Consider the following 13,068-nt stretch of genomic DNA (forward strand, 5'->3'; position numbering starts at 1 on the left):
ATGGTGTCCTGGAGTGAGAGCGAAAGCACTGAGGGCTCCACCGCGCAGTACATCTCCACTTCCGACTCCCCTGTCAAGGTCAGTTCTTTCTCTGGTTCTCTATTTGTTTTGGCCGCCGCTCATTTGTGTTCTAGGGTTCTACTAGTTCTGCTGAGTTCTGCTCGAGTTGAACAAGTTTTTGTTGGATTGCCCAGATCCGAGCTACAATTGATGACCCGTTGTTCGAGGGTGCTGCTGATGATTTGATGGTGATGTGCGAGCATGGGAATCCAGGGAGGAAATATGTTGCATTTGAGGGGATAAGCACTGGGAGGCGGTTCATTGCCTGTGTCACTGAAGTAAGTAAGAAGTTGTAGCTTTGCAGCAGTCCAATTCATCATCTAGGGTTCATAGTTACTGTTCATGTTCTAGTGTTCATAGTTACTGTTCATGTTCTGTTCTAGGGTTCATAGTTACTGTTCTATGGTTCATAGTAACTCTTCATTAACTGCATCTGGTAGATTGACTTAACTGAATCTGGTAGATAAACTTAACTGCATATGGTACACTAACTTAACTGAACTGAATCTGATGGATTAAGCTAAGGTACATTAACTTAACTGAATCTGTAACTAATGACTTAAAGTTTGAACTAATTTTTTCTGTTGCAGGGTGCTAATAATTGTGGATTAGTGTAGTGGGTAGATGAGGAGTGGTCAGATCATCTGCAGAATGCTCTTCACAAGCTGTGGCTTATGTATGAGCATAGCCAGCATAACAATAGGATGGCATGCCTGGAGCATTCATCTACTGTACACAATCTCACACAATAGAAAAGAGTTGTAGAAGACATATGAGAAGCTTGTTGAAGATGTGAACAACCTCTTGGATTATAAGGATAGCCAGCCTGAGGTAAACCAGAAGAATAATGCTGAGAACATTTCAGTGAGTGTGGAAAGCAGCATGACAAAGGATGCTGAGATCAAAAAATTGAAGGCTGTTGTTGACCCGTTAAAGCAAATTCATGTAGCTCAAGCCACTGTCATTAGGAATTTGAAGTTCAATCATCTGAAAGAGAAGGAAAAGATGAGCTCTGATAAGAGGACTTTGGAGATTTGCTATGCTGACCTGAAGAAAGAGAAGGATGACCTGAAGAAAGAGAAGGATTAGGTGGACAATTGCATTGCTGAGCTGATGAAAGAGAAGGAGAAGTTGACCATGGAGAAGGTACTCTTGCTTCCTGCATTGTTGAGCTCAAGACAACAGGTGATAGTAACAAGAGGAAGCTTCGCCGGATTAAGGCTATTTGTGATGAAGACTAAGTTCAGTTGTTGTCTGACCATGTGGGTCATTGTCTTTTGTAATAGCTTTGGACTAAAGCTTGTAATGTGTTAACTTTGACTTTGTTGAACTCTGGTAATTCTGTAGTTGGGTTATTTGTGATGAAGACTAAGTTATGTCCTTGAACTATGAATCTTAAGTACAAAGTTGGGTCATTTGATGTGTTCTTTCATTTATGTTATTGTTTATGATTAATGTTGTGTGATGAAAGTTTTGGCCCAATTAAGGTGAGACCTAAGTTATGTTTTGGCCCAAACTTACTCATTTGGGTTTTGTCGACCTCGATCCACCCCAAATGACCTAACTCACTCGTTTGGGGTTTTGTCGACCTCGATCCACCCCAAATGACCTAACCCACTCATTTGGGGTTTTGTCGACCTCGATCCACCCCAAATGACCTAACTCACTCGTTTGGGGTTTTGTCGACCTCGATCCACCCCAAATGACCTAACTCACTTGTTTGGGGTTTTGTCGACCTCGATCCACCCCAAATGACCTAACTCACTCATTTGGTGTTTTGTCGACCTCGATCCACCCCAAATGACCTAACTCACTCATTTGGTGTTTTGTCGACCTCGATCCACCCCAAATGACCTAACTCACTCATTTGTGGTTTTCTCGACCTCGATCCACCCCAAATGACCTAACTCACTCATTTGGGGTTTTGTCGACCTCGATCCAACCCAAATGACCTAACTCACTCATTTGGGGTTTTGTCGACCTTGATCCACCCCAAATGACCTAACTCACTCATTTGGTGTTTTGTCGACCTCGATCCACCCCAAATGACCTAACTCACTCATGCATCAAAGTCTTGAACACAACAACAAGCATCATAAGAACCATCATCAACAACAGAGAAGCAAATCATCATAACAACCAGCACTCATGCATAAAAATCTTGAACATAACTAGCATCATAAGAACCATCATCAACAACAATAGAGAAGCAATGATCATAACAACTAGCACTACTCCATGCATCATAGTCTTCAACACAACCATAAAATAGGTATGAGTAGTATTCAACACAACCATAAAATAGGTATCTTGCAAAAAAAAGTTTGAAACACAACCATAAATAGTTCAACACAACCATAAATAGTTTAACCATCACCAGTTCCAGAGTTCCAAACAATACTGTGCCAACATAGGCAAGGGTCTTCATAATATTTTTACCATCAGCAGGTCACCACAAACTTATCTGCTTCCCTTAGAACAATTGAACCACTCAGACATCTTAAAAGATGGTTTTTTGACTCTTCCAGTACCTGCTGGTCTTGGAGGCAAGAAGTTTTTCTTTTGCCTAGCAGCAGCAGCAGTAGTAGAGGTACTTGGCCCAACAGTTGTAGAGAAACTGGGCCCATCAGAAGATGCACTAGTAGTAGCTGCCCTTGGAGCTCTCCTGGATGCAGGAGGAGCTGATGGAGCTTTGCTTGCAGTTGGTGTAGCTCTTGTGGGTGCCCTTGGAGGAGGAGCTGATGGAGCTGTCCTGTGTACTGCTGGTGTAGCTCTTGTTGGTGCCCTTGGTGCAGGAGCTGATGGAGCTTTGTTTGCTGCTGTTGTGGCTCTTATTGGTGCCCTTGGAGCTATCCTAGCTGATGCATCAACTCTTCTATTTTCCTAGAATTACAACATAGACAGATTACAAGATTGGAAACTTGCATAAACATAGAAAGATTACAAGATAGTCACAAAGTTACCATATGTTGGTCCCTTCTCATTGCCAGAGCTGGCTTAAGAGTCTTGTGGCAGCTAGTGTACCTATGCCCAGCCAGGTTGCAATTGCTACAAGTGATTGTACCCATCCTAGAGTATCCTTGGGAGCTGGCTTCTCAAACCTACTCTTCCTCCTCTTAGTTTGTTTCTTTCCTGGCTTTTCTTTGAAAACTGGTGGCTCTATGTCAGGGGTACCAGTCTTTGGCCATAGATCAGGCCCAGGCACAGGATAGACTATTGCACTGTAGGCTGCTTGGTACATGGGTTTCTTGAAGAAATCATTGACAAATCGTCTGGGTGTAATTTTGCCTTGTTGATTGCAGAAATTGAATGATTGCAAGGAACCCCTGTCATGTCCCATTTCCTACAACCACATGTGTATGCTTGCAAATTAACTACATATGCACTTTCTCCACTTGTAACTTGGTATAGATCAGGTCCAGCTTTGATAGATTGACAGTATCTTGAATGATGTTTTGCTTCTTCCAGCTTTTCAGCATATATTGGGCATATCTGCCACCTGGCTGTCTCAGTCTCAGTCCTATTTGTGTTGAACTTAACTAGCAACTTAGTTCTGATCCCATCAACCATAGTTTTAATTGGCTTGCCTCTGACATCAAGTATCATCTTGTTAAACACTTCACTAATATTGTTGACAACCAAGTCAGTTTTACAATTATTGTCCATGGCATGTCTAGCCCATGTATGTTTGGGAATCTTACTAAGCCATTTCCAAGCTGCCTCTCACTCTCTTTTCATGCCATCCATTGCTGTAAGGGCATATTATCCCTAAGTTGTTTTGGTGATTGATGACAATGTTTTTGCGGACTAATCGTGTGCCTTGAGTATTTCAGACATTTCATCACTGGGCACAGTATGATTTGGTGCCCCTCGAAGACTATTGAAGACAACGTTTTTCTAAGTTTCTTTTCGGTGGATTTGAGTCGTAGGAAAGCCGTACTATTAAGAGGGGGTCCGTTTTGGAAAGGTTTGGGTGGAATCATCACGTACACGTCTACTCCTTTTTGCACCTCCTTTCCTTTGGCACTTTGGAGCATCCTCCGTTTATCTCGCCTATGCAACTTGTCGTGGTTGCTGAGCTTAGGCATGTGGTAGTACTGCTCCTAGGAGCGGTAGTACAGCAGGCCCTTGCGGTAGTACCGGACCATGTTGCGGTAGTACCGCAAGAGCCCATGGTAGTACCGCTCCTCAGGAGCTGTAGTACCGTGGCCCCCAGGCCAAGTGCTGCTGCGCAGCGGTAGTAGGGGCGGATGTACTTTTTTACATCCACGCCCCACGCGGTAGTACCGCGCCTGGTGCGCGGTAGTATCGTGCGTCCCGGTCTGGCTCAACTACCGCGCAGTAGTACCACTCTGCGTGCTGTACTACCGTGTCGGGTTTTTGCATTGACTCCATCTCAGCGGAAGTTGCCACGGATGTATTTTTATATGTCCGTGCCTTCCCGAAATCTGGAACCTCCTTGCCTTGCGGTAGTACCGCAAGGTGGTGCGGTAGTACTGCGCAAGCGGTTCTACTGCCCTTCGCTCCAGTGCGTTTGGACGGTCCAGGCTTGCGCTGCTCGAGCGGTAGTACCGCAGGGCCCTGCGGTAGTACCACATGACCTTGTGGTAGTACCACGTTCCTGGCGCGGTAGTACCATGTTGCGCAGGCTGGGTTGGTGGATAACGGTTGGATTTGTCCCTCCACACTATATAAGGGGTGTCTTCTTCCCCGAGTTGACTACCTCTTCGAACCATAAGCTCCATTGTTGCTCCAAGCTCCATTTTCGCCCGATCTCTCTCCCTAGCCAATCAAACTTGTTGATTTTGTAGGGATTGGTTGAGAAGGCCCCGATCTACACTTCCACCAAGAGAAATTTGATTCCCCCCACTAATCCCTTGCGGATCTTGTTACTCTTGGGTGTTTAAGCACCCTAGACGGTTGAGGTCACCGCGGAGCCATAGTCCATTGTGGTGAAGCTTCGTGGTGTCGTTGGGAGCCTCCAATTAAGTTGTGGAGATTGCCCCAACCTTGTTTGTGAAGGTCCGGTCAACGCCTCCAAGGGCACCAATAGTGGAATCACGACATCTCGCATTGTATGAGGGCGTGAGGAGAATACGGTGGCCCTAGTGGCTTCTTGGGGAGCATTGTGCCTCCACACCGCTCCAACGGAGACGTACTTCCCCTCAAAAGGAAGGAACTTCGGTAACACATCCTCGTCTTCACCGGCTCCACTCTTGGTTATCTCGTGCCTTTACTTGTGCAAGCTTACTTGTGTTATTTCCCTTGCTTGCTTGAGTGCTTCTTGTTATTGCATCATATAGGTTGCTCACCTAGTTGCATATCTAGACAACCTACCTTGATGCAAAGTTCAATTTGGTAAAGAAAAGCTAAAAATTGTTAGTTGCCTATTCACCCCCCCTCTAGTCAACTATATTGATCCTTTCAATTGGTATCAGAGCCTCGTCTCTTTATTAAGGACTTTGCCGTCCGAAGAGTATGGTTGACACCGTAGACGGTGTGGAGGAGCACTCCGGTGCGAATCCGGTCTCGTCTACGGGTGATGGGGGAACCGCGGTCTGTCGTGAGGAATTCAATGTGGCTTTGGACACATTGAAAACCTCCATGACGACCGAGGTTGAAAGCATGTTTAATAAATTCATTGAAGGGCTTAAACTATCCACCGCACCGTTGAAAGTGGGTGATCCCACCGACAAGGTGACGGATGCTAACTCCGACAAGGGGGGAGCTACTAGCGAAAAGACTCCTTCTTCCAGTGGTAAAAATGGCACCGGCATCTTTGCCCATGTGGAACCTCCACTTGTTTATGGTGGACCGATTCCTTCCACTCATTTGAATCATGCCGGTCCTTCCCCTAAGATTGTGAAAAATGAGGACTTTGATTCTTGGGTCTATCGCTTTAAGCGTCATTTAAATCATGTGAATACTAATCTTTGGAGAATCATTGAAGAAGGTTTCTATCCACATGATCGAAGCAACTTCACCCCTAGAGAAGCCGCGGATAATCAATTCAATGAGAATGCTCTCTTCATCATCCAAGATGCAATTCCACCCGAAGATCTCCCTCATCTTCGGCCCTTCGCCATGGCCAAAGATGCATGACATTGTGTTGTTTCCCTCTACCGGGGAAGCGCAAGCATTCAACGCTCCAACTATGAAGTGGTGCAAGATGAAGCCGGTGGGTTTGCAATGAAAGAAGATGAAGAACCTCATGAGCTTTATCGGAGAGTAACCAAACTCGCGGTATCACTCCAGATCATGGGAGCAAGGACACGGATGACAATTGGATCAAGCGCAAATTCCTCAAGGCAATGATGCCTTACCACAAGGCCATGTCCTCCGTCATTCGTCAAAGGCCGGACTTCCACACCTTGTCCTCAAGTGAAGTGCTGGATGAGTTTGTGGCTATGAGCATCTTGGACAAGACCGCCGACAATGCGATGCTACGTTCTCAAAGAGCAAAGAAGCCCAACCTTGCGTTGAAGGCCAAGGTTACTGTGGAAGAAGAAGAAGAAGAGGAAGAAGAGGAGAGCAACCCCGAAGATACAAATTACACCTATCATGAGCACATGGCTCTTGCTTCAAGGCAATTTTGGAGCAAGAAGAACACAAGGACTAACTTCAACAAGAACAACTCAAGTGGCGCGAAGGTCAAGCAACGAGTGAGGACTTGCTACAATTGTGGCAATGTGAGTCATTTTGTTGTGGAATGTCCTTACGAGAAGAGGGAGGACAATGGTGGCAAGCTCATCCGGAAGGACAAGGCCAAGTCTTTCCCCAACAAGAGCAACTTCACCAAGAAGACTCCTCCCAAGGCGTTGGTGGTCCAAGAGGAGTACAATGAGGATGAGGATGATGAAGATGGCGAGTCGATTGCCGTGGCCTCCATTTCCATTGCAACAACTCCACGGGTGTCTCTCTTCGACTCACCCAATGAGAACATCACCGCCAAGTGCCTCATGGCTAAAGCTACCAACAAGGTAACCCCCAACATCAAAACTACCATCATTAATAATCCTTCTTTGATGGATTGCATTGATGAACATGAGGGTTCTAGTGTGGAGGAGAATGAGTTTGAGTCCTTCATGAGTAAACTCAAGGGTAAATCCAAGAAGCACTTCGTTGCTCTCTTGGACAACTTGGTGAAGCCAATGACATGATCGAGGCTCACGAAGATACCATCTCTAAGATGGAGGGTCATAGTCGTGACTATGCCGATGAGATTTCAGATCTTTCCAATGCTCTTGAGGAAGAGCGTGGTCTTCGTTTGGCTATTGAGGAGTCACACAACAACGAACATGCTAAGTTAAAGAAAGATCTTGATCATGCTCTTGTTGTTTCGCGTGTGCTAACCTCCGAGAAGGCCAAGCTTGGGGTTGATCTTGCTAGACTCAAAGAGGAGTTTGACTTACTTGACAAGGCTCACAAGGTCTTGAAGGGTGCTCATGTTGGGGATCGTAGCAGAATTTTAAAATTTCCTACGCATCACCAAGATCCATCTATGGAGTATACTAGCAACGAGGGGAAAGGAGTGCATCTACATACCCTTGTAGATCGCGAGCGGAAGCGTTCCAATGAACGGGGTTGATGGAGTCGTACTCGCCGTGATCCAAATCACCGATGACCGAGTGCCGAACGGACGGCACCTCCGCGTTCAACACACGTACGGAGCAGCGACGTCTCCTCCTTCTTGATCCAGCAAGGGGGAAGGAGAGGTTGATGGAGATCCAGCAGCACGACGGCGTGGTGGTGGAAGTAGCGGGGATCTTGGCAGGGCTTCGCCAAGCTTCTGCGAGAGGGAGAGGTGTTGCAGGGGGAGAGGGAGGCGCCAGGGGCTGTGGTCTTGCTGCCCTCCCTCCCCCCCACCATATATAGGGACCCCTGGGGGGCGCCGGCCCTGGGAGATCAGATCTCCAAGGGGGGGCGGCGGCCAAGGGGGAAGGGGGGGTGGATTCCCCCCCCAAGCCAAGTGGGGCGCCCCCACCCCTAGGGTTTCCAACCCTAGGCGCAGGGGGAGGCCCAAGGGGGGGCGCCCCAGCCCACTAAGGGCTGGTTCCCTTCCCACTTCAGCCCATGGGGCCCTCCGGGATAGGTGGCCCCACCCGGTGGACCCCCGGGACCCTTCCGGTGGTCCCGGTACAATACCGATAACCCCCAAAACTTTCCCGGTGACCGAAACTGGACTTCCTATATATAATTCTTCACCTCCGGACCATTCCGGAACTCCTCGTGACGTCCGGGATCTCATCCGGGACTCCGAAAAACTTTCGTGTTTCCGCATACTAATATATCTACAACCCTAGCGTCACCGAACCTTAAGTGTGTAGACCCTACGGGTTCGGGAGACATGCAGACATGACCGAGACGCCTCTCCGGTCAATAACCAACAGCGGGATCTGGATACCCATGTTGGCTCCCACATGTTCCACGATGATCTCATCGGATGAACCACGATGTCGAGGATTCAATCAATCCCGTATACAATTCCCTTTGTCAATCGGTACGTTACTTGCCCGAGATTCGATCGTCGGTATCCCAATACCTTGTTCAATCTCGTTACCGGCAAGTCACTTTACTCGTACCGTAATGCATGATCCCATGGCTAAATCCTTAGTCACATTGAGCTCATTATGATGATGCATTACCGAGTGGGCCCAGAGATACCTCTCCGTCATACGGAGTGACAAATCCCAGTCTCGATCCGTGCCAACTCAACAGACACTTTCGGAGATACCCGTAGTGTACCTTTATAGTCACCCAGTTACGTTGTGACGTTGGGTACACCCAAAGCACTCCTACGGCATCCGGGAGTTACACGATCTCATGGTCTAAGGAAAAGATACTTGACATTGGAAAAGCTCTAGCAAACGAACTACACGATCTTTGAGCTATGCTTAGGATTGGGTCTTGTCCATCACATCATTCTCCTAATGATGTGATCCCGTTATCAATGACATCCAATGTCCATAGTCAGGAAACCATGACTATCTGTTGATCAACGAGCTAGTCAACTAGAGGCTTACTAGGGACACGTTGTGGTCTATATATTCACACATGTATTACGATTTCCGGTTAACACAATTATAGCATGAACAATAGACAATTATCATGAACAAAGAAATATAATAATAACCATTTATTATTGCCTCTAGGGCATATTTCCAACAGCTCATGCTAGCCTCAAGGAGTCTCATGATCAACTCCAAGTAAAGCTAACCAAGGAGAGAGCCACATTCCCTCATATGGTATTAATTGATAATGCAAATGCCACTAACCCGTGTTGTGAGCATGTGCATCTTGTTGAGGAGAATGCTAAGTTGAAGGAACAACTTGAGAAAGGCCTTGTGTCTTGCATACAAGGCGAGAAGAATCTCAACGACCTTTTGAGCAATCAAAAGGAAGTTGTGGCCAAGGAAGGGATTGGGTACGCGCCCAAGTCCAAGAACAAGAAGAAGAATGACAATGCCAAACGACCTCCTCCTCTCAAGCAAACCTTTATGAAGGAGGGAGAGGGTGCTACTAAGGAGAAGAAGAAGAACACCGTGAAGGGTGGTGATGCCAAGAAGGGTAACACGTCTCTTCCCAACAAAGCCGGCGACTTTAACCCTTCTTATGTGTTATGCCGTGCTAGTGATGGACATGTTTATGCCAAATTTGTTGGTTCTTCTTATGAGTACATTGAATGGTCTATTGGGTTCCTAAGACCCTTGTTACTAACATCAAAGGACCCATTACAAAATGGGTACCTAAAACCAAGCATTGATTTCTTGTAGGTGTTTGCTTCCGGTGGGGGATCATGGTTGCTCGATAGTGGAGCAACTAATCATATGACCGGAAGCAAGGACTTGGTGGTGGATGTTCAAAAGATTCCATCTATGCCCACCAATGTCGAGTGGGGTGATGCCTCGTCCTCAAAGGTATTGGGACTTGGCAAGGTTGTCATTTCTCATGATCTCACGATCGAGAAGGTCATGCTTGTTGAGTCCCTTGCATACAATTTACTTTCTGTTCGACAACTTGCACTCATGGGCTTTGCCACTTTCTTTGATGTTGATACCGTGGCCCTCCTGTGGAGCAAGACTCTTAAAGTAGACTTTGTTGGGCATGTCGAGAACGGTCTCTATGTGATTAACTTTTCGGAGCGACCCACTAAGACCGCGACATGCCTAATGGCTAAAGTTGACGTGGGATGGCTTTGGCATCGCCGTTTAGCCCATGTCAATATGAGATCTTTGCAAAGTCTTCTCAACGGGGACCATGTCCGTGGACTAACGAATGTTAGTTTTGCTAAAGATCGTGCTTGCAGTGCTTGTATCGAAGGAAAGCTACGTGAAAAGGCTCACCCTCCCACGACTATCATTTACTCGAAGAGGCCTTTGGAGCTCCTTCATTTGGATCCCTTTGGGCCTCCATCCTTTGATAGTCTTGGGGGTAGGAAGTATTGCTTGGTGATTGTGGATGACTATTCAAGATACACTTGGGTATATTTCTTCAAGAGGAAGAGCGAAACCCAACAAACCGTCATTGACTTTGCAAATGAAGCCCAACGTCAACACAATGCAAAGATCTTGACAATAAGAAGTGACAACAGCACCGAGTTCAAGAACTACACCTTGGATGAGTTTCTTAGTGATGAGGGGATGAAGCATCAATATTCCGCACCTTACACCCCTCAACAAAATGGTGTAGCGGAGAGGAAGAACCGGACGTTGATGGATGCAGCAAGGACCATGATGGCGGAGTTCAAGTCTCCATACAACTTTTGGGCCGAAGCCATCAACACCGCGTGTCATGCTTCAAATCGTCTCTATCTCCGCAAAGGCTTGAACAAGACTCCATATGAGATACTCACCGGTAACAAGCCCAACCTCAAGTACTTTCGGGTGTTTGGGTGTAAGTGTTTCATTCTCAAGAAAGTTGTTCGTTTGTCTAAATTTGAGGCTAGAGCTTATGAGGGCATATTTGTTGGTTATGCTACAAACTCTCATGCTTACCGTGTCCTCAATAAGTCCACGGGGCTTATTGGGGAGACGTGTAATGTGGAGTTTTATGAGAATAACGGCTCCCAAGTGGAGCAAAGTGGCACTTGTGATGTAGGTGATGAAATTCCTCCTCAAGCCATAAGAAGAATGGGTGTTGGTTTTATCCTACCCATTGAGGAACCCCTTGTGGCCGAAGGAGAAGGACAATGCTCCACTCAAGTGGAGCCATCACCAACCCAAGGCCCACACGCTTCCGAAGAACAAAGTGAAGGCCCTCAACCTCAAGAACAAGACCAAGGGCAAGGTCAATCTCAAGATGGTGTTGAAACATCAAGTGATGCCCAAGGTCAAGTTCTCTCCTCCGAGCAAGTTCAAGATCAAGAGCTTCCTCGAGATCAAGAGCAAGCTCAAGACGGCGTTCAAGATGATCAAGTGACTGCTCCTCGACTCACCCCCGAGGAGGAATTGGAGCGTCGTGCCGCCAAGATTGCATCCAAGCTCTCCACCAAGGGTCATCTCATGAAAAATGTGCTTGGAAGCATTCAAGAGGGGGTAAGCACCCGTAGACAATTGGCAAACTATTGTGAACATTGAGGGAGTCCTGGACTAAGGGGTCCTCGGGCGTCCGGTCTGCTATCCATGGGCCGGACTGATGGGTTGTGAAGACATGCAGACCGAAGACCATACTCGTGTCCGGATTGGACTTTCCTTGGCGTGGAAGGCAAGCTAGGCGATCAACCATGAAGATTCCTTCTTATGTAACCGAGTCCATGTAACCCTAGATCTCTCCGGTGTCTATATAAACCGGAGAGCATAGTTCGGATAGGACACATTCATTACCATATACACATAGGCTAGACTTCTAGGGTTTAGCCATTACGATCTCGTGGTAGATCAACTCTTGTAATACTCATATTCATCAAGATCAATCAAGCAGGAAGTAGGGTATTACCTCCGTAGAGAGGGCCCGAACCTAGGTAAACATCGTGTCCCCCGTCTCCTGTTACCATCGATCCTAGACGCACAGTTCGGGACCCCCTACCCGAGATCCGCCGGTTTTGACACCGACATTGGTGCTTTCATTAAGAGTTCCACTGTGCCGTCGTCAAAAGGTTGGATGGCCCCTTCAATCGTCAGTAATGGCGCCGTTCAGGGAGAAACCTTCCTCCCCAGACAAACCTTTGTGTTCGACGACTTCGTACTGCGGGCCAACTCGCTTGGCCATCTGGAGCAGGTCGATAGTCACGCCCCTGGCCATCAGGTCAGATCTGGAAGCTTGAACTGCGTCACGGATACTCGCGAAGACTTGATCTCCTATGGATTCAAGACTGCAGCAGTCGCTCCCCCTCTCTCCGATGAATATGACTTAAATCTATTATCGGATCACACCCAGGAGATGGATCCTATTGCTGCAACGGCCTCAGAACCGAAGCAGATCATGCCCTTCGAGGCCACAAGGTCCACGGCGTTGGAGCCGCACATGGACTCGACATCCTACAATATTTGCGTCGATGGAACTCCGGACTCGTTTTCGGCTACACGTTCCAGATCAGACACGCCTGCGGACACTGAGCTGGATCGGCTATCGATTTTCGAATTTAGCGCCGCAGACCTCTTCCAGCACTCACCTTTTGGTGACACGCTAAATTCTTTAAAGAACTTATCCTTGGAGGAGGACTCACAGCCGAACTATGTTCAGGTCGAGCTAGAGACAGATGACGAAGAATTTTGCTTCCCACCCGCCACCCACTTCATAGCCACTGTCGATGACTTAACCGACGTGCTTGACTATGGCTCCGAAGACATCAACGGTATGGACGATGATGCCGATATGGAGCAAGGCCAAGACCGGCCATTCACCGGACGTTGGACGGCTACCTCTCCGTACGACGTGTACATGGTTGACACACCCAAAGGATCTGGCGACGAAAACGAAGAGCCAGATGCGAATAAAACCTCTGAGACGCAGTCCAAGCGCCGACGCCCCAAGCGCCGTTCTAAGCCTCGTCGCTCAAAGGACGGCAAC

The 13,068-nt window shown here is 47.4% G+C and overlaps 1 protein-coding gene across 1 annotated transcript; it reads left to right on the plus strand.

Annotated features, from left to right (window-relative positions):
- On the plus strand, positions 1–1,149 carry LOC109746491 (uncharacterized). Its single transcript, XM_073506940.1, has 4 exons — positions 1–78; positions 195–338; positions 678–791; positions 877–1,149. The coding sequence occupies exons 1-4, from the start codon at positions 1–3 to the stop codon at positions 1,147–1,149; spliced, it is 609 nt and encodes a 202-aa protein (XP_073363041.1).
- The last annotated feature ends 11,919 nt before the right edge of the window (positions 1,150–13,068 follow it).

This window comes from Aegilops tauschii, chromosome 2 (assembly GCF_002575655.3).
Source record: "Aegilops tauschii subsp. strangulata cultivar AL8/78 chromosome 2, Aet v6.0, whole genome shotgun sequence".
In the NCBI taxonomy this organism is placed as follows: domain Eukaryota; kingdom Viridiplantae; phylum Streptophyta; class Magnoliopsida; order Poales; family Poaceae; genus Aegilops; species Aegilops tauschii.